This window comes from Miscanthus floridulus, chromosome 17 (assembly GCF_019320115.1).
Source record: "Miscanthus floridulus cultivar M001 chromosome 17, ASM1932011v1, whole genome shotgun sequence".
NCBI classification, from domain to species: domain Eukaryota; kingdom Viridiplantae; phylum Streptophyta; class Magnoliopsida; order Poales; family Poaceae; genus Miscanthus; species Miscanthus floridulus.
This window is the reverse complement of record NC_089596.1, coordinates 68,123,708-68,151,502: the sequence shown is the minus strand read 5'-3', so window position 1 is coordinate 68,151,502 and position 27,795 is coordinate 68,123,708. Positions and strand designations below refer to the sequence as shown.

The 27,795-nt window shown below is 46.2% G+C and overlaps 1 protein-coding gene and 1 pseudogene across 1 annotated transcript; one reads left to right on the top strand and one right to left on the bottom strand.

Moving 5' to 3' along the window:
* LOC136515747 (uncharacterized) lies at positions 1-5,499 on the top strand. Its single transcript, XM_066509254.1, has 7 exons — positions 1-144; positions 219-366; positions 523-1,866; positions 1,979-2,098; positions 2,191-2,200; positions 3,059-3,435; positions 5,444-5,499. Exons 1-7 carry the CDS (start codon positions 1-3, stop codon positions 5,497-5,499), a joined length of 2,199 nt encoding a protein of 732 aa, XP_066365351.1.
* Positions 5,500-24,647: 19,148 nt separating this feature from the next.
* On the bottom strand, positions 24,648-26,362 carry LOC136518234 (uncharacterized; annotated as a pseudogene).
* Between the last annotated feature and the right edge of the window lie 1,433 nt (positions 26,363-27,795).

The following is a 27,795-nucleotide window of genomic DNA, read 5'->3' as shown; positions in this document are numbered from 1 at the left end:
ATGGCCAGCCGCAGCCGGCCGGCGCAGCAGCCGATGGCCAGCCGCAGCTGGCCGGAGCACCAACAGGCAGCCAACCAATGCCGGCTGGTGCAGGAGCTGGCGGCCATCCTCGACCAGCAGGTGCTGCAGCTGGTGGTCACCCTGGTCAGGCAAATGGGGGGCTAGCTGGAGTCCAGGGGGGTGAGGCGCATGGACCTGTGCCTAACCCCGTGATGCAGATCAACGTACAAACTACAACGGGCAAGGCGACGTCGACTACAATTGACAATCAGCTGGTGAACACTGTCCCACCAATTTTAAATCCTGCTCATGCAATGCTAGATGTGCCAGAGTCATCTCATAAAGGAGGGAACCATAAAAGCAAGGGTAAACCTTATTGTTATCGTTGCCATACTAAAGGTCATACAATGTCCGTTTGTACCATGGTGCTTTGTTGCAATTTATGTTTTGGTGATCATGTCAAGAAAGTTTGTCCAAATTTGAAAAATCTAAACTCTACTGCTATACCTTGCGGTTATGCAGTGGAAGGTTTGGGCTTCTATTTTATACCTGTGGCAGAAAATCCAAAATTAACTTCAGAGGATAAATCAGCTGTGGTACGTGTTTTGGAAGGTTCTCTTACCGCTGATCAATTAGCAGTGGAACTGGACAAACTACTACCTAGAAATAGTTGGGTGATTTCTGAAAAGGGTACTGATGCCTTTATCACTAATTTTCCCACATCTGAAGTGCTTAACCACATGGTGAACTGGGGCCCAATGGATACTAAGACCGTGAAAGGAAAGATCCAATTCGAGAAGGGGGTTGAAAATGAGGTATATAAATATGAAATTGATAAAGTGTGGGTGCAATTTAGGGGCCTTCCAAAAGAATTTCGAGAGTTCCCTATTATTTGGGCAATTGGCACAATTTTGGGAGTTTCTCGTGCGGTGGATATGAAATTCACAAAAAAATATGGAAGGACCAGAATGAAAGTAGCAGTGCTGAATCCTGATATTATCCCAAATCTAGTGGATGTTGTCATTGGGGATTTTGTTTATGAGCTACAATTCAGAGTGGAGAAAGACATGTCTGATGGTGAGCCCCAGGTCATAGACATGGACTCTACCACGGACGAGGATGAAGATCCAGAAGGGGATCTAGAGGATATGGATCATGATGCTGACCAAAAGAAACAGGAACCAGAGGGACAAGTACCTAAGAAACAGTCTAATGCATCAGTGCCACCGAGCGGACAGCAGGGGAATAACACTGCCGTAGGTGCGCCTACTGAGCAGCTAGCTGCGCTAATGGCTGATATTAGTACAGAGGCAACCGCTGTCCAGGAGGACTTAGTGGTGATCAAGGAAAATTCAGTTAAGCCTATGGTGTTGCTCTCCCAGACTGGAATTACTCCAGATGGCTCTGCACAGTGGAAAACTAGTATGCTGAATAAAGGACTGGGTAGTGGGACAGTGTCACCAGTGAGATCTAGCAAGAGGAACGCGTCTACATCGGAGCAAGATTCTTTAGAGAAAGCTTCGAAATTAAAAGCGCAGAAAAATCTAGAAAACTCTTCACTCAAAGGTAAAGAAATTCAAACCCGGACTTTTGATTCTTTTGATGATTCTATTATGTTGCAGTCAGCTAGTATATTAGGTGTTTCTTTTGGGTCCAATGCACAGGAAATTTCAGAATCAATTAGAAATTTAAAAGATCTTGAATCCAGTAGAATAACTTCGAGTAATGTGTTAAATATTCAGAATGATATAATTGATGATACTTCTACTGTTTGCTCTGTTGAAGAAACCGTGGACTTAGAGATGCTAAATTTAATTTGTGCTGATATTGCTGAAGATCTTTGTGATGGGGGCTGCGACCCTTCGTGTCTGCAGACTCCTGTATCACGATCTAAGAAGGTTAAACCAAAGAGAAACAATAAAAAAATAAAAATTGTTCAAGATGAAAGGATTTTTTTGGAATTGTAACGGGTTCGCAGATTCAAAGAAATACAGATTTCTATCTGACTTGACAAAAGAAAATGATTTAGATTTTATTGCTTTATCAGAGACTGGGAGGGATTGTTTCCCGCAAACAACATTGAATAATATCTGCGCAGGTAGATATTTTCTTTGGCATTGCATGGCTCCGAGAGGTAGATCTGGTGGCATGATTCTTGGGATAAATCCTCAAATTTTTGATATTGGTCAGATAGAAGAGGGTAACTTTTTTATTAGATTTAAATTACGCCATAAAGAAGATGATTTTAAATTTATTTATTTTTAGTTTATGGCCCAGCACAGCAGCAGTTCAAATCACAATTCTTATCAGAATTGATTAGAGTATGTTCGAAGGAGACCGTACCTATTATAATGGTTGGTGACTTCAATATTATTCGTAGCCCAACTGAGAAGAATAATAGTAATTACAGTGATAGATGGCCTTTTCTTTTCAATGCGGTTATCGATACTCTAAATTTAAGAGAGTTAGATCTGACAGGTAGAAAGTTCACCTGGGCAAATAATTTACAAAATCAAACTTTTGAAAAGTTGGATAGAATTTTAGTTTGTACAGACTTTGAAGCCAAGTATCCACTTACAACTATTCATGCTTTGAGCAGAGAGATTTCGAATCATACTCCACTGTTATGCAACACAAATACTTCTTCTCTGACTTACCAACAACAATTCAAATTTGAATTGGGGTGGTTGCTTAGAGAAGGGTTTTGTGATATGGTGCGAGCTATTTGGCTCAATGTGGAGGTCGAAGGTAGTCCCCTTGAGAGGTGGCAAGCAAAGATTAGGAGGCTGCGTCAACATCTCAGAGGGTGGGCGAAGAATGTAAGTGGTGCTTATAAGAAAGAGAAGAAAGAGCTTCTAGATAAATTAAATGAGTTAGATAAAAAGGCGGAAAACGTTATGCTTGATGGAACATAATTAAATCTTAAATATGTTTTAAATGAGAGACTTGCTGAATTGCTTAGAGAGGAGGAACTTAAGTGGTACCAAAGAGCCAAAGTAAAGCATCTTATTCAAGGTGATGCCAATACTAAATATTTTCATTTGTTGGCGAATGGTAGACACCGGAAAACTCAGATTTTCCAGCTGGAGGATGGAGATACTATAATAGAGGGTGATGCTCAGCTAAAGCAGTATATTACCAGCTATTATAAAAATCTTTTTGGTCCTCCGGATAGATCTAATGTGGAATTAGATGAGCACCTTGTTCAAGATATTTCACAGGTATCTAATCTGAAAAATGAGTATCTGATAGAGGAGTTCTCTAAATCTGAAGTCAGATCTACGGTGTTTCAGATGGAACATAATAAGGCGTCGGGACTAGATGGATTCCCATCAAAGTTTTATCAGGTCTTCTGGGATCTATTAAAAGATGATCTCATGGTTCTGTTCATGGAATTCCATGCTGGAACTTTGCCTCTACACAGCCTTAACTTTGGTAATATAATTTTATTACCGAAAAAAGAAAGATACGAAGGTCATTCAACAATATAGACCCATATGTTTGTTAAATGTTTCCTTCAAGATTTTTACCAAAGTGGCAACCAATAGATTAACTACCATCGCCCAGAAGATTATTAGTCCAACTCAAACCGCTTTTCTCCCAGGAAGAAATATTATGGAAGGAGCAGTAATTCTTCATGAGACAATTCATGAATTACACTCTAAAAAATAGGATGGGATAATATTCAAAATTGACTTTGAAAAAGCTTATGACAAAGTAAAATGGAATTTTTTATAGCAAACTTTAAGGATGAAAGGTTTTTGTGGTAAATGGTGCTCATGGGTGCAGCAGTTCACACAGGAAGGTAATGTTAATATTAAGGTAAATGACCAAATGGGTTCTTACTTCCAAACTAAAAAGGTTTAAGGCAAGGTGACCCGATGTCGCCAATACTATTTAATATAGTGGCGGACATGTTGGCTATACTAATTACTAGAGCCAAGGAAGCAGGACAAATTGACGGAGTCATCACTCATCTTATTCAAGGTGGCTTATCTATCTTACAATATGCGGATGATACAGTGATCTTTTTGAGCCACAATGTAGCGAAGGCAGCTAATATGAAATTAATTTTAAGCACCTTCGAACAATTGTCTAGACTCAAAATTAATTTTCACAAAAATGAAATTTTTTGTTTCGGCAAGGCTAAAGATCATGAAGCATTTTATTCGCAGTTGTTTGGATGTGTGATAGGCAAATACCCTTTCCGCTACTTGGGTTTGCCTATGCATACTAGAAAATTAACAAAGATTGGTTAACAATTGAAAAGAGAATTGAGAATAAGCTTAGTGGCTGGAAAGGAAAGATGTTTTCGGTGGGTGGTCGCTTGGTATTAATAAACTCGGTGCTTTCAAGCTTACCGATGTTTATGCTATCTTTTTTCGAGATTCCGAAGGGAGTTTTATAAAAGATTGACTGCTTTAGGTCAAGATTCTATTGGCAAGGCGACCAACACAAACGTAAGTTTAGATTGGCTAGATGGGAATTTATGTGCCAACCAAAAGTCCAAGGAGGCTTAGGAATACAGAATCTGGATATACAGAATAAGTGTTTGCTGAGCAAATGGCTGTTCAAGTTGCTAAATGAGGAAGGTCTGTGGCAAGAACTGTTGAGAAATAAATATTTAAAAGACAAACCACTTGGGTGTTGCATAAAAAAACCAATGGATTCTCATTTTTGGAAAGGCCTGATGAAGGTTAAAGATACTTTTTTGAGCATTGGTACCTTTAAGGTGAAAGACGGATCCCAAACTAGATTTTGGTTTGATACTTGGTTGGGGAACAAACCATTAAAAAATAAATTTCATGCGTTGTTCAATATTGTGAGAAGGAAACAGGACTATGTAGCATCAGTACTTGCATCAGCCCCGCTTAATATTTCCTTTCGCCGTAATCTGGTTGGTAGAAATTTGTGGGATTGGCTTAGAATTGTTGCTTCATTACAAGATTTGAACTTATAGGGGGAAAGGGACAAGTTTATCTGGTCTTTGCATTCATCAGGCATTTTTTCTATAAAATCTATGTATGCTGTGTTAATTAATAACGGGGTCAGGGTGTCCCAAGATTTATGGCAAATTAAAATACCATCAAGAATAAAAATTTTCTTGTGGTACTTAAAGAGAGGTGTTATTTTGACTAAGGACAATCTTGCTAGACGTAACTGGAATGGTGATAAGAGTTGTTGTTTTTGCCATTATCCAGAAACAATTCAACACCTCTTCTTTCAATGCTATCATGCTAGATTCTTATGGCACGCTGTACATTTAATGTTTGGCTTATCTCCACCTCTTAGTATTGATGATTTATTTGTAAATTGGTCTAAGGGAGGGAGTAAAAGACATAATTCGTTGTTATTAACTGTAGCAACAGCATTATGTTGGACAATATGGATAACAAGAAATGAGGTAGTTTTTGACAAATGTAAACCAAAAACCTTTTTGCAGGTATTATTCAGGGGAACTTATTGGCTAAGGCAATGGGCCGGACTGCAGCGGCATGACGACACACGACAACAGCTCCTTCTTGTTGGTCAACGTTTGGAGACAGCCGTTCTATATTTTTTTAGTTCCAATAGATGGTTGTCAAATATGTTTATTGGTCTGTCTTATTCTGGACTTTCTTTTATGGGTTGTTTTCTTAGTTTGTGGCTGTAAGGTGCCAAGAATTATCCTTTGAATATTGGTTATAAACCAAAATCTTGTAATAATTGGCCTGATTTTACCGTGAGGTAGATGAAGCCGGGTATGAAATATCGTTTATCTAAAAAAAATGAAGTTACCCTATTAGAGTTTAGAGCACAGGCATGTGTGCCAACTTTGTTTATCCGTGGGTTTAAAAGCTGATCCAACGGGTCTGTGGACGTAAGTCTAGGAACACGGTACCCATATCCATAAACCCACGTGTTTTTAAAACCTGGTCCATCATAGCTTTTTACTTGGTATATATCCTACACAAACATCAAATATTATTTTATAATATCTTTATAGAAGATGCTTCAAAAAAAGAAGTACAAAACTCAAACAAAAAATAAAATAGAAAAGAATTGATGACAGGTAAAAAAATGCCTTATATTTTTGAGCCACCATGCACCACGTGCGCAACTTTTTTTGTGTGTGAGACACAATTACAGACACAAACGCTCACATATACAAACGCACACTCACCCTAATGAACACACACTCACACTCTCCCCCTATGAGTATCTCTGAAGAACTGAGTTGGATCGGCAACTCTCGAGATTGACGAAGTCACCACAGGCGCCTCGCTGTTGACGGGCACGTCGCCTACCACTGAAAGAATAGCACCGTTAAATCCTAAAATAAATCCAGGAAAATACGAGCACCTGTGTTAAGTCGGGAATGAATCCGGATGAGCAGGTTCACCACAAGGAACGCAAATAGTTAAGCTACGCTCAGTTCGCACCACGTGCGCAACTTTTTTTTAGCAACACCACCCGCTTTATTCAAATAGGAGGATTGTACATATTACACACCCCATCAGGTGGATTTAAGAACTACACATGCCCGCCCTATCTCGGCATGGATCGAGCTACGAGCTATTTTATGAGCATCGGCGTTTAAGTCCCTATGCTCATGTACAAACTCGACACTGCTAAAAGATGTCTTCCTCGCATCGATCTCCCGGATAACCTGTCCGTATATCCCGAGATCACCTTGTTGGACGCTCTTCACCACGTTCGGGCAGTCACTAGCCAATCTAAAACTATCAGCACATAAGTCTGCAGCTAGAGCCATCCCTTCTCTGCACGCGATAGACTACATCACCTCCGGATCAACAATGCCCTGAAGGACCAACGCTGAGGCGCCCGTAAAACGCCCATCCTTGTCTCTCGCTATTGCTGCTGTCGAAGCCATGGATACATTCTTGGACAAAGCTGCATCAACATTGATTTTAATGACACCTGAGGGGGTTACGATCCATGCCGGCCGCCGTTCGCGCACCTGAGCCTGTGGCCACTGCACATGCGCCTCCTCTCCTAATTCCGACACAAGCTTATCCACAAAATTATGCATCGACAGAGGACTTTGATAAATATTCTCATGAATCGCCTTCCGCCGTGCATACCAAATAGCCCACAACGTGATTGCCACTCTAACGACGTCCTCTTGTGGTAAGATCTCTGTCATGATAACCAGCCAAGACTTAGCGTCATTCTCCAAAATTCCACTCAGGAGCTCCACTGTCTCTTCCTTCTCTGGCGCCCAGATGCATCTCGCCACTATATTCCAGAAGAGAGTGTCTCCACGAGTCCTCCATCCCACAGAAGAAGCCATCTTCCTATGGTGAAGTACGTGTCCGATCGTTAGCGAGTGGTTCGCTAATCTCCACGCAGGTTGCCCAAGCCGCCAAGCTTGTGGGCCATGGCCCATGTGATGCACACATGAGGACAACAGTACAAGTTTTCTAAAAAAAAGCTACATTTACAAATAATAAAGATCATCGATGGACAATATTAATGCAAGAAAATAACCATTATTCATGCAAAAAACTTCTTTTATTATTCTAATCTATCATCACCATTCCACAGAAAATAGAGTTGAACAATAAAATTTTGTGACAAATATTTATTAATCAACGTTGGTCGGAATAATAAATATAAGCCACACTTAATAACTTTGGTGTCTCTAATCAATTTTTCATGTTGGTTTCAATTTAATTAGAGACACGTAAAATTCACTAATTAAGTTTTTTCATTGGTTCCAACTCAATGAGAGAATTTTTATTTTAGTTACACATCGGAAACATGCATTAATTTTGGGCTTAAAGTCCAATTAAAATAGTGCAACTGGAAGACATAATTGCACTAAAAGTAATACAGCCCGATTTAGTTCGGCTCTTAAGGTGATTTGGCCCAACACTATACAATCTATAGTGTTAAATGTAAAATAAAAATAAAAATTTCTTTTTTCTGATTCAATTTTCCCAATACTGAAGTTCGGCATTTAACTGTACAGCCCAACAAGTTGCATATATAAAAAACATTAAAATTAGATATGGTCTACACCACCTCCTTCCAGGCCGCATTCTCCTGTGCACCCGCTTGGGTCACGGGCCGACAAAGCCGTCTGCCGGTCCATTTGGCCCAATTGGCAGCACGGCTCTCGGCGGCCATCTAATTTGATCGGATAGTGGGGGTCACCCTGAGTGGTAAACAAACCAGAGCCGGCTACCTTCCCTTCAACCCTAACTTTTCTCCTCCCCTTCTCCTGCTCAGAGTGGCAGCGGTGGCGACTCCATCACGCTTGCGTCCACATGCACATTAGTAGAAGGCCGGCCGACCAGGTGGCTGCGGTGGCGATAGGGTGCTCACTCGCCTGTGCCCTCACGCAAGCAAGCCACCGGCTGAGCTCGTGGTGGTGGGGACGAGGGGGGCACTTGCCCCCTGAGCGCACGTAAGCCAGCAGCCTCCGACTGTGCTCATCATGGCGGGAGGCACCCGATGCCACGCCTGTGCTCTTGCCCATCTGCGAGCCGACAGAGAAGTTCAGCGCCACCGAGATCCCCTTTGTTGGAGTCACGTTCTGCGTTGGCTCGCACGTGGCTCCGTCAAGCGGTTTCTCGATGGTGCTATGGTGATGCATACGGCAGCGCACACACCCTATGCGGTGGCCCCATCAGTGGCGGCCTCACGCACGTATATGTTGGATTATTTTGCTCCGGCGATGCCTAGCAACATGATCACGTAGATGGAATCGGATGGTAGCACACGGAACACAAGGATTTATACGGGTTCAAAGCACGGTGGCGCGCTAAAGCCTACTCTAGTGGTGCTGCTGCTCTTGTATTCGTATGCTCAATTATAGGGGTTGTTACTCCTAGCTACGTAGTAGATTAGAACGGCGGAAGATGGATCCTGAGCCCGAGGTCCCTACCCTCCTTTATATAGGCAGAGGGGTAGGGTTACAGAAAGGGCGATCGGGCTAACAGATTGGATTCCTAGTTTGGTACACGATATGCGCAATAGATTGATCCTAGCTATCGTCCAGATACGCCTGTCTTAGCTTGCCTTGATCTCCATGTTGGTCGACTATGCCAGCCCTTGTGGGTTTCCTTCTTGGCGGCTGTTGGATCGATAGCTTGGTATTGGTCATATATACGGGCGGTGCGTGTACCCTGGCCCATATATCTAATAGTAGCCCCCATAGGACTTATTGATAAGCTAGCTCGTAGCTTTAGCCCTCGGGACGTCGTAGACCCCTGCAAGTTCTGAATACTAAGCATCAGTGATCTATCCATCGGGTACCGAGGGTGCAATTAGTGTAGCTCGATATTCTTAAGTTTTGAGGAGCCAGTATGTAACTTCTTGGGTGCCGAGGGTATTTCTCGGGTTCCGAGACCTCTCCTCGGGTACCAAGGAGGATGGTGGTGCATAATTTATTAGGGAACGTGGTTCCTTGGCCGCTATGAGCGCCTGGCTCGGGTAGTACACCCCATATCAGGAAACGTGGTTGCCTGGGCGTGGCCCTCAAGGCATTGTGAACACCGTGTTCGGGCGGTGGCACCCTCTAACCAGAAGTGTGGCTTCTAGGATGTTGTTAACGCCAAGATAGGGTGATTGCACCGCGCTACTCGGGAAGTTGATTCCCGATGTATTCCGGTGTCAGCTAGTGGTTACACATCATTAAGTCCTAATCAAAGAATAGATAATCAAGATAGGGTGATTGTACTGCTGTTATTTCACGCATCACTATGCCAGTTGGTTTTTAGGGTGACTCGATGTGAATCGTTTGTAAGCAGACACAAAGGGCGTCACGTTTTTCTTTGAGACCCGTTAAGTAACGTGATCTCAAATTTTTGTGAGCCTCGTTAGTGGAAGAAGTGAGGTCATTATCTCGGAGCCCTGAGGCCAATATAATAGCGTTCTAGGTCGGGAACCGCTATGGGCGAATAACGAACGTGTGAGTAGTTATCGGCAGTTGCATATGTTACTCTTCGAACTGATAATGGGTAGAACGAGTGAGCGGCCACGTCCTAATGAATAGGGGTGATAGGACAAAGCCTGACCAACATGGGCACGTCATAAAACTCTTTTATAGATTCCAGGAGCTCATACTTTGGTTTCAGCCATGGGCCAACCAGTTTTCTGGTTTCCCACGATGGGGCACACATCCACTAAAATAAGGTACTTCGAGCTCGTCCGGGTATTGGGAGATTTACGTGACACCGAGTGTCAGAGGTTTTAAGATCATACTGGTGACCCTCCCGAATACCCCCTGCCTCTGGTATGGCAGGGTTGGTAGTGAATGAATCATTACTGCTTACACCTACTAAAGGGGTGAGCCAGGCCAAGTATCAGATCTGAGTGTCAGATCACTCGCCGGCACCGGCTCGGGTGATGGTGCGTTGAGTTTTGGACCGTTGGGACCCATAGCCTCTGTGGTTACACGGATGGGTTCCTTCTCAATGAGGCTGAGGCATCGGTTTTGGTGGTTTGTCTCCCCACGTGTGTTTCTCGGAGGTTGTGCCTCTCAGAGATCATGGGGGCATAGCCTGGCCTTAACTCTCGCTTTCGTCTAGAGAGACTGCTGGGATTCCATCGACCGTGCACGTCCCCTACCTATAAAATAGAGGGAGAGAAGGGGAGTTAGTACACCGGCATAGTAGCCTTTGCACACTCACCTTCCACTATTCATCGCATCCCTTGGCTTCATCAGATCTTGCCCATCTTCCATGGCCAGAGAGAAGCATTCGTGGGAGGAGTCGAAGGAGGGGTTGGTCGAGTGGCACATACCCCCTATCCTTGGGCTTTCCGTCTGGGCTTGTTGGGATTAAGGTGAGGATGGATCTGTTGTTGACTTTGTTTTGATGTAGTTTGATGTGTTTCTTGATGTAGTAGTTTCTCCTCAGCACGCTCAATGTCGTGGTCGGCTGCCGTTCGGGATGCCCTATCGCCATCATGTCCCTCGGCAACGCAGGCTGTGTCATCGTTGGACTCTCCTTCCTCCTCTAGTGATGAGGAATCTGATGATGATGACCACGATATCCACACCATAGGGAGAGAGCTGGCCAAGGCCGGACGGGCTCTCCAGGATGGATGTTGGGAGGTGGAGTGGCTGAAGGCGTGTATTTTGGCGGCCGAGACGGCGCTTGGTGCCGTGGATAGGGAAGTGGCTGAAGCCAGGGCCATCGACAGGGCGGCCCACGCTGAGCTCGCCGATGAGTTGAGCTTCATCTTCATCACGTTCTTCATGGAGTTGTTTTTGCCTTAGTGTGGCAGTCTTTGAGTCCCCATTCACTTCTGCCGTGTAGGAGCAGTTGGTCGCTGTGCAGGCCATGGCGATGAATCTTCGCTGATCCAATGAAGGATTGGCCAGCAAACTGGTGCAAGTGACTCATCTTTGAGATGAGTTAGCCTCCTGGGCACGCGATGGTGTAGCCATGGCATGGGTCAATAGCAATCGCTATGTGGCATTGGAGGAGGCGGTGAGCGCTGCCGTCGAACTGGTTTAGGCGGTGGGGTCGAGCTTCCACGAGCAGGCTCTTAGCCTTTCAGTGTGGGTCAGGGATGTGACAGCACATGGCATTCGCCATGGAGCTGCAGCGGCCCTTGCTGCCCCCACCTTCATCTTTAGCCGAGGGTGGACCTGTGTGGGATGGCGCTCGGGTTCCCATTGAGAGCGGAGGTGCCTGGGAACGCCGACATCGGGCAGTTGATAGCCGAATTCAGCGCTGCTGCCAACGTTGTTGCTGTGGTTGTAAGTGTAGAGAAAGTCATCAAGGACACCCCTCGCTGAGGATGAGCCCTGTTGGTTCGCCCTTTTGTAAAGGGTTATCTGAATAAAGTTTCAATTTGCAGATTAGTAGTATCTTTGCAAACCTTCTCGTGTGTGATTGTAATAGTAGCCCCCGAGCGCTCGGATGGGTTAGTGTAACATGTCCGAGTGCTGAGACCTTACAAATCACAATGAGCGCTTTGTCGCACTCGGATATAAGTGTTATATCCGTGCATAGCCCCCGAGCGTGTTGATCTAAGTGTCGGTTGGTCAGTATGACCTTGCTCAGGTGGCATTATATTCGCATGATGTGATCATGCCGACATTTGTTGTCTCAGGATTGGTGACATTACACAGAACTAGAATGTAGCCCTGAGCAATTTTCTAGAAGGTGCTTCCTAAGTCATTGGGGGTGTAAGATCATTTTGTTCATAGCAATCGTGAGATCCATAGGTGTTGTCTTTATTGGTGGAGGGGGACAACAGTCTATGTATGCTGGTAGCACGGGCGAGGCTCGCCTTGTTATCTTTCGCCCTCCCCTGCTGTTTGGGGCTAGCCTGATCTTTATTATGGTGAGCGCCGTTGGCGCTTTAGGCCCCGATTACAGGGTCATCCTTGGTGGCTAGATTGTCTCACCCTTCCTTCGGCTTCGCTTCCTCGGGTGTTTTCTCTGGTGCCTCTTGGGGTACTGGTGTAGCCGGTGAGGTTGAGGCCAAAGGGTCAGGAGGTAAAATGCTGGCTGGAGTTACTGGTGTAGCCTATGCTCTGGAGACTAGAGCAAGTGTCAGGGAGTTCCCAAGTTCGTATCTTTCTTAGCCTTGTCATCGAGCTTCAGCTCATCCAGGATCAGGTCCCATTGGGCCTGTTCGACAACTAGCCTCTCGCACTCATAAGCGTCTTGAAAGTTGCCCACGACGGTGATGACGTCGTGTGGGCCTGTCATCTTGAGTTTGAGGTGGGCGTAGCTAGGGATTGCCATGAACTTGGCATAATAGGGTCTCCCAAGGATGGCGTGGTAGGGACCCTCGAAGTCGGTGACTTCAAAGGAGAGTGTCTCCTTGTGGTAGTGAACCTTGTCACCAAATGTGATGGATAGAGTGAGTGTGCCAAGGGGCATTACCCGACGTCCAGGGACGATCCCATGAAACGAAGAGTGCAAGGGGCGCAGTTTGCTGGCCCCAATATTTAGCTTCTCAAAGGCATCCTTGTAAAGGATGTTTATACTGCTCCCTCCGTCCATTAAGACCTTCATCATTTTTACGCCTCCTACGACCGCACTAACCACCATGGGGAATCGACCAGCCTCGACAACATGATCAGGGTGGTCATCTCTGTTGAAAGTGATTGGGTGCTCTGACCACCTTAGATAGATAGGAACTGCAGGGGCAGCGACAAAGATAAGGTGTTGGGTTACCTTCTTGCGACAGCGGTCCTCGTTGGCCTATGGGCCTCCGAAGATGATCTTGATGCCCTCAATTTTGGGGTAGCCATCTTGGTCATCATCGTCGGTTCTGCCTTTGCCCTTGTTCGAGTGGTCGCCCTTTGACTTGTCCTTGCTAGCTTGGTGGGTGACTTCACGCTTGTAGGCCTGGCAGTCCCTGGCCAGGTGATTAACTGGGAAGCCGTGGTTTTGGCATGGCTTGTTCATGATCTCATCAAACTTGCCACAACCCCCATGACTTTGCTTAGGCTTATTGCCTTTCTTATTTCTCGATGTTGGCCACAAGCTCGCCTATGCGTTTGCAATCCTTCTTTGTGGGTGAGGATTGGCCTGCGCTATCGGTGAGTCATGACTTATATTTGCCGTTGTTGGCGTTGAAATAGTTTTCGTCATCAGCCTGTTTGTGGGCCAGGGCGAACATATCGAGGAGACTGATGTTCTTCCTTCGTCTGATGTCTCGAATGAGAGCCTCGCTATCCATGCCTACAGTAAAGGCAGCGATGATGCTAGCATCAGGGACATCCTCAAGTTTGTTCTTGCATTGCGTGAAACGTTTGATGTAATCACGGAGGCTCTCGCCAGCCTTGTGTTTGCATCCCAAGAGGTCCCACGACATACCTGGCTTAGTATAAGCTCCCTCGAAATGATTGCAGAACTCCCTCTCAAGGTTCGCCCATCGTTTGATGGAGTCTTCCTGGAGGTTGTTCAGCTAGTTCCTGGCCAAATCAGTGAGGTAGATCAAGAGATATTGGATTATGAAGAATGGGTCCATAGTGGACATCGCCTTCATAGCAACTCGATAGTTTATTAGCCAAATCTTTGGATCTATCTCATGGTTGTATTTGTTGATGCTTGGAGCACAAAAATTTGGGGGCGTCAGAGCCGGTCAGATTTGGTTTCCAAATGTGTGGGGGGGCAACCAAGTTGTAGGAATCATCCTCGACTATGCATGGCACTGGATCGGGTCGATTTCTCGGGTTCCTCCCATCACGAGGAGTGTCGCCCTCACCATCGGAGTAACAGCTGCTTCCTGCGTCGTCGTTAGCCCCACCGTCTTCATAGCCTCTCCCATGGGCTGTATGCCCACCACCACGACCTCTGCATGCCCCGCCTCCCTGCCCTCCACCATTATCGCCCAGTTGCAGGATGGGGCCTTGGCGGCATTCGGGATCATGGTGTGCAAATCTGTTAGATTGGCATGGTGGTTGAGCCCCTGAGTTTTGGGGTGCGCGACTGTGTGTGGCAAACACATCGCTGGGTGCTGGTATGTGGTCGGCAGCGGCCGCTATCAGCTCTTGGATCCTTCAGAAGGCCTGGTGACCTTCCTCAGTGGATGGTTGCGGCGTCATCGCCGCCTCCCACATGGCTTCAACCAAGTTTTGCTCAGCGTTAAAGAATAGCGGAGCTGCTCGTAGAATGTCATTGTGAGCCTAGCGGCCCCAAGCTGCGTTCTACTCCTAGAGTTGACGTTAGAGTTTCTGATTTTCATCTGCCAGTACATCGTTGTGATTAAGTAGGCGATCCTAAGCCTACTGGCTGGTCTCATAAGGTGCTGCATAATCAAACTTGAAGTGATTGTGAGGAGAATGTTCAGGGGTAAGATACCCGTTTCCCTCGTAATCGTTCATGCTGAGGTAACAGCTGAGCGTGTGTGAGATGATGTCATCATCATCAGCGTTGGCATGGTTGCCTTCTGGCGACTGGTTGCAGTCGTAGAGGGAGAGGCGAGAGGCCGCCGTGTTCATGAGTTTGAAGGCATCTATGTCGTGCCGTCGGCTGCTCTCATTGGAGTAGTCCAATTTCTCTAGGACGGTGCCATCCTGGGTGAGGTTATGGATGATGACTCTGACGAGATTCAGGTTAAAGTCGTCATCATAGCAGTCCTGCCCAATTTGATGCGGACTCTATGAATCCTCTGTAGGAGGTTCGAAGGGTGGTAAGGTAGCTTGAAGAAGCCGGGTACAACGAGTCATTGCCGAGTGTGTGAATGTTCCTGAAGATCGAGAGTGGGCCGGATCGGGTGTCGAACCTATCGTCGGGGTAGGATCCCCGACCTTGTGGAGGTAGAGAGTGGCGTTGAGACTGTGCTCTTGGCCAGGATTGGCAAGAAGTTGACCGTAACGGGCTAGATGACGCGCGATGGGAGCGGTCCTCCATCCACAGCCTCCTCCAGTCCAGCGGCGAAAGCACAGATCTGAAGCGACTGCTCCTTCCCCCGTTTGGTTGGCTTGGACTCCTATAGGCGTTGGTCCCCGAACCTATCGGCAATGAAGTCAAGCTTGCCAAAGATGATCTTCTTGCCCGGCTACCTCTTCACCGGCTCATCACCGAAGTTGAAGACGATTCCAATCTAAAACACAAAAAACAAATTTGTACATGAAAGGCCCCTACCTGGCGCGCCAACTGTCAGATTATTTAGCTCCGATAATGCCTAGCAACGTGATTGCGTAGACGGAATTGGATGGTAGCACACAGGACACAAGGATTTATACTGGTTTGGGGCGCGGTGGCACGCTAAACCCTACTCCAGTGGTGCTACTGCTCTTGTATTCATATGCTCAATTACAGGGGCTATTGCTCCTAGCTACGTAGTAGATTGGAATGGCGGAAGATGGATCCTGAGCCCAAGGTCCCTACCCTCCTTTATATAGGCAGAGGAGGTAGGGTTACAGAGAGGGCAATCGGACTAACAGATTGTATTCCTAGTTTGTTACACGATATGCGCAACAGATTGATCCTAACTATCGTCTAGATACGCCTGTCTTGGCTTGCCTTGATCTCCATATTGATCGACTGTGCCAGCCCTTGTGTTCTTCGTTCTTGGCGGCTATTGGGATGATAGCTTGGCGTTGGTCATATATACGGGCGGTGCGGGTACCCCTAGCCCATATATCTGATAGCATCCTTCGTACGATGGCGACCCTTGGTAGTGGCTATGGTTCCATGAGCTCGCGGAAGGCCACGCTACTCGTTCTAATGCGGCGAACATCGAACCACGATGCCACATAAGCGATGACGAGCTTCAGGGGTGTCCGATGCTGTCAGCACCCATCTTCCTGGTGAAACCCAAGACCAGCCAAGGCCCACTAGCGGTAAGTGCAATAGGCCCAAGAGCTCCAAGGTATTCAGGCCGCAGTGGTCCTGTAACCAGCTGAGCCTCTATGTCGGCTAGGATAAATAACTTCTGTGAGGGTAAAGGCAAATTATTGTTGTATTGAACCCAGTTACATTACATTATATTCCAATCTAGCCATCGTTGAGGCAGGCGAACACTACTTGGACTCTTTCTTCCTCTCTAATCGACTCCTCTTCTCCCCGATCTCCGTCCATCGCCAGCACAGGGGTTAACACCTGGTATCAAAGCCACCATTCTTCGGTAGGGAGCTCTGGATCTGGTGTCTTATCCCCACTACACGCGCCTGTCGATGGCAAAAAGGGCGACAGGGAGCCGCCGACACAAGCAAGCTGAGAGAAACTGCGCAGAGGATATCTCGAGCTCTCTCCGGGTTTAGGAAGGGTGTCGGACCAGATGGTCATGACCGAGCTCTCTCCGGGCATAGGAAGGGCTCTCTCTGGGCGCGGATCCAATTCTAGTGATCGTATCGCATGGCATATGATCACTCATACAATGGATACAAATAAATCTACAAATAACTGGACTCAATCTATAGTACTGTCAATAGGTCGAGTCGTCTGATGCAGCATTGACAGTAGGACCCTAGATCAGAGACCAGCGGTCGATAGATCTACTTATATTGCAAAGGAATCATGAAAGCATGTTATGCGCGTGGAAGCTCAAGCCATCGGCTAAATAGCCGATGGAGACATAACGGGTGGTTGACGCCACGCTCTTCTTAATAGATAGATCTATTAACCGACAATATCCAATGTGACACACTATCAACAGGTCGAGTCGACTGATACAGCATTGATAGCGGAGTCATACTGGATACTGACGATCAATGAATCTGTCTCTTAATAGAACACAACTTCAAACACCCACCATGTAAGATCAAGATTGAGGTAGATTAGTCATCAAAACAGGATATAACGTCAAGGATCGAATTCAACTGTGATAGCAATCAGCAGACGATAGATCAAAATATATAAGACCAACGAATCTCAATCTAGATCGGGCAATTGATGATATTGTATTAAATAGTAAACTATTTAACACAGTATCGATAACTTTGATTAATACCAACGTTTACAAGAGATCAGTCGTCTGTTGCAGCCTTGTAAAAGTTGATATGAATCGATAACTAATCTATACCGCGATTTGTAAGAGATCAGTCATTTGTTGCAACCTTACAAATAACAATATAGATCGACAACTAACGTATACCACGACTCGCAAGAGATCAGTCGTCTGTTGCAGCCTTGCAAGTAATAATATAAGTCGTGACGGATACTCACAAATAAGCCGGAGGCCAGGTCGTCTGATGCAGCCCTGCTTGCCCAAAGAACTCATCGAAATCTGCTCTACTTCTACTCCTAAGGGGTGGCCTGAGCTGAAAAGTAAAGATACTTGTTTTAGTTAATCGATGAGAGATGTCTCTTTACAATGGTCGGAGGTTTATATTTATACACTGGGCTAATGACTCCTAACTTGTTCAAGGACATACAAAACTTACCTCAAAAAAAATATCTAAACAAAAGAAAATATTAAAATATATGGACTCTAGCTTCTCCTACTGTAGAATCCTCGCTAATAAAGCCTCTTTGACCCGACGTGTCTTTTCTTGTTCGGTTCAACCGGCAAGATCTTGTCAAGCAAGTTACCTTGCCGAATATATGTATATCAATATATGACACCTAGTCGGCCTTGTACATGCACGTATCCTTGCTTCTTCTTCATTAATTGTTGAGTTGCATCTAGACGTCATGTTCTATCCTAAATAAAATAATATTTCTTTTTCCTTCACGTACAGACTCCAGTTTGCGTCTCCTCTTGCTTTCCATATTTACGTGAAAAGCCCCCGATCCTCGTGCCTTTCTATCAAATATATTAAACAATATCTCCTCGTCGACAGAAGAGGCCAATTTGGTGCTTAGCTCGTGTCGCAATTGGACTTTAACAGCACGTATACCATTTGGGTGCAGACCCTTTTCTCTTTGTTTCCGAAGTTGCCGTCCCAATGGAACACGTAGTTCAGGCCAAGATCTTATATACGTGCTTTCCGTAACTAAGTCTTCTTCCGTAAGCTGTCTTTCCATCTTGGTCTCTCTGGTAAGCACGGCATGTACTTTGGAAAGTCCAAATCAACTTGCTTAGGGGACTTCGTGCCTTGCATGCATGTAAATATACATTAATTATTGAACCATGCCGTGTGCATACGTGACGACATCCAATAATAATTTATTTCCTTCCTGAGCATTGGCAATCGCATCCGAATTGATCCTCTGTGTGTGCCAAAGCTGCATTCGGTAACGGATCAATCAGCCGATCTTTTTTTCTCAGAGTAAGTTTACCAAATTTTAGTGTCAACACATGCCTCGTAGTTCGGAGCATGAATTTCCATGCTTCGAACTATTTTGGACTGATGATCTTCTTTCTTAATCCGACCGTCATGCGTAAGCTGGGCCGATTGATGAGCTCGGTCATCTCCTTTCATTGCGCGTAGCCTGATTGGCCTGGCTTCCTTGTGGAGCGGCATCAGTACAGTTGTACATGTGCAACTGCAGACTTGCGAGCCTTCTTGCTTGCATTCATGCCTGAAAACTTCGATCTTCTCGGTCATCGGCTATCTATATATTTAGGCCCCGTTTAGAAGCCAAAAATTTTTGGTTTTGGGTACTGTAGCTCGTTTGTTTGTATTTAGTAATTAGTGTCTAATTATGGACTAATTAGGTTCGAAAGTTTCGTCTCGCGATTTCTCACCCAACTGTGCAATTAGTTTTTTTTTTCATCTACATTTAGTACTCCATGCATATGCCGCAAGATTCGATGTGACGGGTACTGCGCAAAAATTTTTAAGAACTAAACAGGGCCTTATAATTATAAAGCCGATACCCGATGTGCGAGTTGAACAATCTTGCTGCTGCTGCTACTCTGGCCACTGTACGATGAAGCTCAGCTGCTCCATTAATGTCACGTCGCTTATCGGACGCTGATCGCGGTGATCAAGCCGCCAAATATGCGCTCCTTGACGCGTCGCTCTTTTCTGATCTCATCTCCATCTTAGTTCGGGCGGTGTTGTAGCGCCTTCTTTTAAAATCTGCTTGCTGATACCCGGTATTTAATCATATACCTTCATTCTTGTCATCGGCCATTAATTGCTCACAACTAGCCGACGACAAAGGGATACTCTTCACACGCTGAGCATTGACCATGCTTCGAATTATTTTATTTTATTCCAAGCATGACATGTACATGTGAATTTTGAAGTGTCTATCACACCATCTTAAGTGGTTGAGGAATAGAATGGATTAAAATCCAGTCATCCTTACTTCTCCTGCACCGAAAGCTTGAGTTTTTTTTTTAAGATTTTCAAATTAAAATATAGCCTTGCTCCTTAGATGATTCTCTCGGCTCGCTCAATGCGTATATTTCCTCATCAAAGCACTGTTTTGTCTTTTTGCATCCTACTTCTAGAAAGCTTACGTGGAGTTTAGGTAAGGATAAAATATGTAGCATACTTACTTTGTATATATTGTAATGTCAAATCCTGGATCAAGGAGAGAAGTGTCATATTCTTAGATCAAGATGTGTATGTGCATGGAATATTTGGTGGCTAACCTAATTCTATATGCTCTTTGAAATATATTTCTCTCTTATGTAATATTTTTGCGAGAACATGGGCTATCTTTCTTCTCATCTTTTTCTTTCTTCCTCTTTTTTTTACTTTGACCTCTTTTTGTCCATTTTTTTTAAATTATACTTTTGCATAACCCATGTCTCTTTTTGCAACAAACTTTTAAGAGAAATATTATCAAGAACTTGGAGCATTTATTCTAATATAAAACCTAACAAGCATATTTTTTGTCTTCTCCCTGTGTAGGAGCAGAACATTTTGAGGTGGATGAAAAATATGTTTTTGCGTACTTCCAATGTAGAAGCAGCACATATATGTGACATGTTCGTGATCTTAATCTTAAGAGCATGATAATCTCTCAACAAAGGTCAACAAAACTTGACAAAACTCAACACAGAGCAAGCAGCTTATGTGGGAGGTTTTTAATGAGACTAACATATGGTCTTGGTAGGAAATTTAACATCATTGAGGAGACAAGCTATTGATTTTGAATTTTTTGTAAGAAAATATCACAAATACTTTGCAACAAGAAGTAAGGTTCCTTTAATCATACCATATCTCATTCATCAACAACTTAGACGACATACTTTCTCTATAATAGTTTGTTCACAAGTGATAGGAAAAATAAGAAATAAAGAATATGCGAGCAAAGCATAGAGAGGCATGTATCTCATATCTGCATGTAGTTTCTCCACTTTGAGCCCATAAGTGCCTCCACTCAAATTTTATCTTGACATCAGTTATCATAAGCCGAGGCTTGGTTCTTGGCCATCATATTAGTACTATAGCATGAACATCGGCTTCTTCTTAGGTCTGATAGAGCGTGATCTTGTAAAGAACCCAATCGTCTTTTTGGCGGTTACAATCGGCTTGGTACTAGAAGGATCTGAATTGATGGGGGAAGGTAATCTCCTTGCACGATATAAATAAATCTTATAGAATTCTTGTAACTTCTCCGTGCAGGAATAATATCGGAAGACTTGTCATATCCTTCCAGACCGCTTCCTGGCCGATTGGCTTTATCATATTCCTCAAGGTAGGAAGGATGAACAACATGTATTTGCTTCAGCCGATGAAATATGTTTATATAGCACCGGCTTTTCTTTCCTGCTGATGACGCTTGAACCTGGGCCCTTTTTCTTTTTAATTCTAATGCACAATAATCAGCCAACCGTGGTTCTTGCATTAGCATGGATCTGTGCACATGTTGCAGTAGTATATTGACTATTTGTTAGCCGATTGGTCTCCTATTCGTCTGTAAGGTTGCCAACTTGTGACACAACATCTCATGATGACTTTTTCTCTTTTGTCTCAGCAGCAAAATTTGGTCAATAGTGGCTGCATCGGCTCTACATAGCCGATTGTGCGTTCAGAGCACCCATGTCTCCAAACTCTCTCCGTCGCACACGATCGTCTACTGTTGAGGTACCTTTGCTGCGGCAGCTTCACCTAAGCTAGCCACGCCGCGTCTACCAGGCCAAATGGCTCCATCACCTGATGCATCAACTGTCAGTTACTGGCTCCCTAGCTGACCTCTGTATATCTATTCTTAGAGTCGATGAAGGTAAGCAACAGATGGAGTTCAATCCAACGTGATGCATCTAGACCCTTTATTCCTGGTTGCTTGTAGTAAAAGACCTCATCGGCTTTTATTGGCATGAGTGTCGTCGGCTGCCATAAGTTGAAGCTTTTGAGCTTGACGATGTGTAGCTCCCTAAACCTGACTACCTCGGTGTACTTTACGACCTGCTTGGCGACCTCTGACAGCTCGTGGCAATCCTGGTTATTGCTGAAGAAGTCAGAATTGGTGGTAGCCTGGTCGAGGCCGTGCAGCATCTTCTATACCATGGCCAGTGCTTCTCGTTCTTCCTTGCCGTAGCTGGTGCAGTTGGCGAACATGGTGGCCATGATCATGTTCAGTCCGGGTTTATCAGTACGATGTCCGATGCACTCTGGGCCGCATGCATCACGTTGTCCATTGCGATGTCGATGTCCATCTTCTTTAGTGCCGACGTGTCGTTCACGCCATCGCCGCCATGCCATAGATGTGTCAAGCCACTTCATGATCTCGTACTTGCATTCTAGGAATATCCCTGTGGATCCGTCCACCTTGTTGATCAGACCGTCCATCGCCGGTCTTGTTGTGGTCTTGCAGGGTACTTGCCGATGTCATGCACATGCAGAATTTTTCCATGGATCCAGGTATTCACCATATGATTTTGCGTCGTGCTTCCGCCTTCTGCGAAGATCTGATCTGAGTCTAGGTGAGTTGCAGCAGTTCTCCCGACTTCCGACTTTCAAGTACAGTTTGCATACTTCTCTAGCTCGGCCTTCAGGCCATCGTTTCTTTCGGCCAATAGAATCGTCACCGCATAAAGTACTAATTTCATGGGCTATTGGCGTTGCTTCTCTGACAGCAGAGGACTACAATATTCCAACGGGCCATTAGCTATCCTTTGTTATTACCTCGGACGGCTAAACAATAGCAGATGACAGAATCTAAGATATATCTTGAAGCTGCGTTTGATGTTCATTGAGAGTTACCAATTTTAAATTATAAATGTCCATAGCCGATAAGGGCAGTCCCAATGAAAGAAATTAGTAGTTTCTATAACATAGGATATCGCACAAAAAAAAGTACTGCTTTCCAACCCATGGTTTCTATGAGTAATAACTATTTTCTCTTTCTCTCTCCCAACTCTATCTTTTCCTCCAATGGGAGTGCGACACGAGCTCCCTAGAAACTGGTAGTTTCTCCCCAATGGCGATTTCATGGTTTCTTGGTGCATTGGGTCAAGAGTAGACCTGGTTTCTTCATGAAGAAACCAGGTCTATGATTTTTGCTCTCTTTCTCTATTAATTACGTTACCATGTCAGCATTTTGCCTACGTGGCAAGTCATTTAATAAGGATAGAAACCATTATCAATGCACCATTGGGACTGCCCTAAGATCATCTCATCATGACGGACGAATAATGGCAATATACCCACCATCAATTCATCATTTAATGCTTCCGTCCATTTGAATAATAACATGTAGCCGACACATATATCCCATGGGGTCCCCCAAATTATTACCACCAATTTTTCCAATAAATAGGATCTTGAAACCTCCACTGTTGAGAATTTTATTAATAGCAGCTTCAACAATATATTTCGAGAAGACATTAGTTAACATGATTGATCACATCGGCTGTCTTTATGGGACCTATTACCAAACTGCAAATAGCCGATGCGTCAATATTAGCCGGCATCTCTTCCGATCACCTTTGTAGAAGTATTGTCATAACTGTTGTAGACTTCAGCTGCCGACATTCTCCAAGCCGACAAGCTTTCAAGAAAAAACAGATTACTCTACTGTATCGGCTGACACATTTTTTACTTTGCTTTTGGTGACTATTTTTAATAGCAGCCGATGCTTCTTAGCGTGGTCTATCGGCTCGAAATTTAATTGGATAACTGAAGTTGCCTTTCCCGAACGAGCAGCGCTTTTTTCTGTGCAAATATTGCCTTGCGTAGCCGTGCTTGATCCTCGCTACAGCTCCCCTTTTTGCCTGATTCCTCAAGGTGCAGATTTCCTGGATTTTTGCCGCATGCACCTATTGCTAGCTGGAGATACACTCCCGTGCTGTGCAACGCAACGCTTCTCCCATATTAATATTATCCAGTTGATAAAAGAAAATCTTCTACCGGCCGCTTATTTAGCCGATGATGGAATCAATTGCTAATTCAGCTAGCCGCCGATGTATAATTTTTTCCGCGGACGTCAGCCAGGCTGCTGTCCAACATGCTCGTGACACTAATGAAGAATAGGCTCATCATCAATTCCATCGGCGGTCCCACCACTGAAACCTTCGTCAATGCTTCTTTCTATCATGTACTCCCTCTATCCCAGTTTATTTGTCGTTCACTACCGGATCCGGCTTGTTTGCCGGCAATCCGACGTGGCCGTCGGCAAAGAGCCATCGGCAGACATTTCTTCGGCAAAGGGAGGTTTGCCGACGGCCAACTGTCGGGCCATCGGCAACACATCAGCAATCGGCAAAGGCGCCACGTCAGCCGACGCGCCGTCAGGCTGACGGCGGCTTTGCCGACGGCTGACGTGGCACGGCCATCGACAAAGCGTTTTTTTATTTTTTTTCGGAATTTCTATGGCGACCGCCACGGTCATCGGCAAACTATTTTTGCCGACGGCCGGCCATCGGCAAAGTTATGGTCATTTTGCCGACGGCCTGGGAAGCCGTCGGCAAACCTGGGATTTGCTGACAAGTAATCTCAGGTTTGCCGACGGCTGGCCATCGGCAAACCTGGGAATTTTTTTTTCTTTCCTTTTCTGTTTTGCTTGCATTTCCACGACATTTCAACACATACATCACATATATAGCATATGACCCACATATATAGCAACAAAATACCATTTTCATCCGCACATCACATATATAGCATGGTACCCACATATCCTCCAAGTCATCCATACACAAGCGACAAATGTCGATCGTCATCCATACATAGTCATCCATACAAGGTCCAAAAGCGACAAGTGTAGTACCTAGCTCGAGGCGCCGTCCCCAGGGGTCCCAGAGCCCCCACCACCTTGCTCCCACGGAGACCAACTCGGAGTCGTGCCCCCACCTTGCTCCCGCTGCGACCAACCCGACTGCGGGGCCGAACCGTACTGCCAGTACTGCCCCAGTTGCTGCGGACAGACGCCTGGAGGCCCGTAGTGCCCCTGCTGCGGCCAGGAGGAGTACCCCTGCGACTGTGGAGGAGGCCAGACGTACGGCTGCGTGGGGAAGCTCTGGTAAGGTGCCCAGCCGTGCGGTGGAGAAGGACCCAGTGGAGGGCTACCACTTGGAGTCGGGTTCGAACCCGCCGACGGTGCCTGCACAAAGACCAAGTGATGTAATTAGTACCTGTAGGCTAGCCGCACAAGCTAAAGCGATAATCATTGTACTCACCTGACCAGGTACAGGAACAGGCAGTGGAACTACCGGTGGTGGAGCGAAGATCGAGGCAGGAGGCTCCTGCATTCCCGGGATCTGGGCCCGGAAGTGTAGGGACAGGTCCGCCAACTGTCTCTGGTAATGCTGCGTAAGTGCCAGCAACTGCTCCTGATGGGCCGCATCCCGCTGCGCCTGGATAGCCGCCTGGGCTGCCTGGGCCGCCTGCAGCTCTTGGACCGTGGCCTGCAATATTACACCAGAATGGTTGATGGTATTTGAAGGCAAGGTACATCATGCGTGAAACGAGTGAACGACGAATGAAACTCCACTTACCTGAAGTGTCGTCATCATCTGCGCGCTGCTCTGCTGCCGAGGCGCTATGGGGATCTACGATCTGCCCCCCCTTTGCCGGTCTTCTTTGCGGATCTGGCTCAGCGTCTGAATAGACGATGGGTCGATGACGCTGTTGGCCATAAAGTACCGGCCGTGCTGCTTCCCTCCTCCAATCCTCATCACAAGGTCAGTGTCCTGGGGCTCGGTGGCGGGGTCGTAGTCATCGCCATGGCGCTCTCGAGCTGCTGCGGCGTACTTGGTGAGCTTGTCGTAGATGACCGGGCTGGTGTACTTCTCTGGCCCGAGCGACGAGCTGTACACGGTGGTGGGCGCTTTCGCTTTGCCGATGTGAGCAAGCGCGTACCCCGTGAACTCGTTGATTTGCTCCGCACCATGCGTCGCCGACTGCGGACAAACACAAACATGGTTACAAGTAGTGACAATTGAGTGCTATAACAAATGCATCAATAGAAGAATACCCATGTTTCCATGAACTCTGGCCGGATCTGGCTCCCTTGGTGGTGTGAGACCCCTGACCTATCGAGCTCTGCCTTGCGTTTTGCCCGACGTGCTCTGCGCTCCTCGTACGCCGCCGGCGTACGCCACCCTCTAACAATTACAAGCCAGCAGTCCTCGTACTTGCTGCACCAGCCCGGAGGCATCTACATGACATTCAAGTTTTTTATATTCTAGATAATGAATTGAATGTGTCATGTAAGAAATCATAACGGATGTTTCCTGACAATTACTTAAGTTTTTGATATTACCTGCATGTACTGCTCCTCGGTGAGGTCGGTCTCCTCATGAGACATCATCTCACTGGCTTGCTCCTTATCTACCTTCACCTTCTTGATGTTGGCGTAGTAGCTGATGGTGGCCTGGGGATCACAAACACGGGCCAACAAGTGTACGGGGCCGCCATCATTCCAAACGGGTTGAACCCATCTGTTGCCAGCGCTACGTGTACATTCCGAGCCTCCTCGGCCTTGCCAAGATTCATGGCATCGAAGTGCTTCCATGCATCACCATCCGCTGGGTGCTGCATCTTGTCACTGTATCTTTTGCCATTCTTGTGCCACGTCATTTGTTTCGCGGACTCCTCTGTCATGTACTGCCGTTGCAGCCTCGGTACTATAGGAAGGTGCCGTATGACCATCTCGGGGATCTTAGACTGTTTCTTATTGCCATCACTGCCTTCTACCTCCACGTACCTAGAGGCTTTGCACTTCGGACAGTGTGTTGCTGTCTCGTGGTCTCCCCGGAACAGGACACACCCATTCTTACAGGCTTGGATCGGGTCATACGGCATCTTGAGTGCTCAAAGGAGCCTCTGTGACTCGTACGTGCTCTTCGGTAGGCAGTGAAGCTCCGGAAGCAACCCGCCAACAGTCGCCAACACGAGATCAAAACCATCTCGACTGATGCCCAGTGACGACTTCAACCCTATTAGGCGTGAAATAGCATCCAGTTTAGAAATGTGGGTGTTCGCGTGAAGGGGCTGCTGTGCCGCCTCCATCATGGTGTAGTACGCCTTTGCGGTCTCCTCTGGATCTTCTTCCTCCACCTCCATTCCTTGAACGAACAGCGCTTCATTAATGTCTGCCAGCAAGTCTGCCATTCTGGCATCTGCATCAAACCGCTCGAGGTTCGGTCTCACCACCGCCTCCCTAAGCCGTTGGCGTTCCCCATGGAGGATCCAGCGGGTATAGTTTGGAACGTATCCATTCTTCCAAATATCATGGTACATCGGCCGCCTCTCTTTCTTTTTGTCGTTCTTACACTTGCTATAGGGACACCACACCCGAATTGCCCCTTTAGCAGCTGGGCCAAATGCTTGCTCTAGGAAGTGACTGGTCCCCTTTACCCATTCCTCTGTCTTGTCTTTGAACCCCGTGTACATCCACTCACGGTCAGCCATCCTTTGTCATGCGCAAACATAAGCGAGTAACAGAGGTGATTTATACCTAGGGTGGGGGCACAGAGGCGGGTAGCGGGCCGGTCGACGATCAGGGTCGTCGAGGTGCTCCGGGTCCCCTCCGACAAGCCCTGCTCTGCAAAACAAGAAAAACAACACTATAAGTACAAAATTTCGACAGAACCTCTCCTGTGCGGGGAGGTTTCCAAAACCTGCAAGAAAAAGCCGGCACGATGGTCGACGTCCACATTTCGAGCACGATGGCTCACACAACCATAATCCAGCACGAAGGCCATCAACAACACATCGACATGAAGGCCGATAACCCTAGGGCTTTACCTTCTTCGTCGGCGACGCGCAAGGACGACGGCGTGGACGAACGGTACGAAAGGTCGTCGGTCCGAGGTTCTTCCTCCTCCTCCCTCCTCCTCCTCCTCTTCTTCCTCCTTCCTTCCTTCCTTCTCCTTCTTCTTCTTCCTTTTTCCCTTCTTTTCTCCTCCCCTTCTTTTTCTTCCTCCCTTCTTCCTCCTCCCCCCCTTCTCCTTCTTCCTCTTTCTCTTTCTCCTTGTTCCTTGTTCCTTTTTCTTTCTCCTCCTTGTTCTTCCTCTTCTTCCTATGGCCGGTTGGGTTGGGGGGGGGGAGAGGGAGCTCGGCGAGGATAGAGGGGGGAGCTC

What these genes read in the sequence shown, in the direction of transcription:
- LOC136515747 (XM_066509254.1), top strand. Translation starts at nt 1, where the DNA reads ATGGCCAGCCGCAGCCGGCCGGCGCAGCAGCCGATGGCCAGCCGCAGC. An exon ending in TGGGGGCTGCGACCCTTCGT is followed by an intron (nt 1,867 to 1,978) that starts GTCTGCAGACTC and finishes ACGGGTTCGCAG; the next exon opens with ATTCAAAGAAATACAGATTT. An exon ending in TCTACACAGCCTTAACTTTG is followed by an intron (nt 3,436 to 5,443) that starts GTAATATAATTT and finishes ACCTTTTTGCAG; the next exon opens with GTATTATTCAGGGGAACTTA.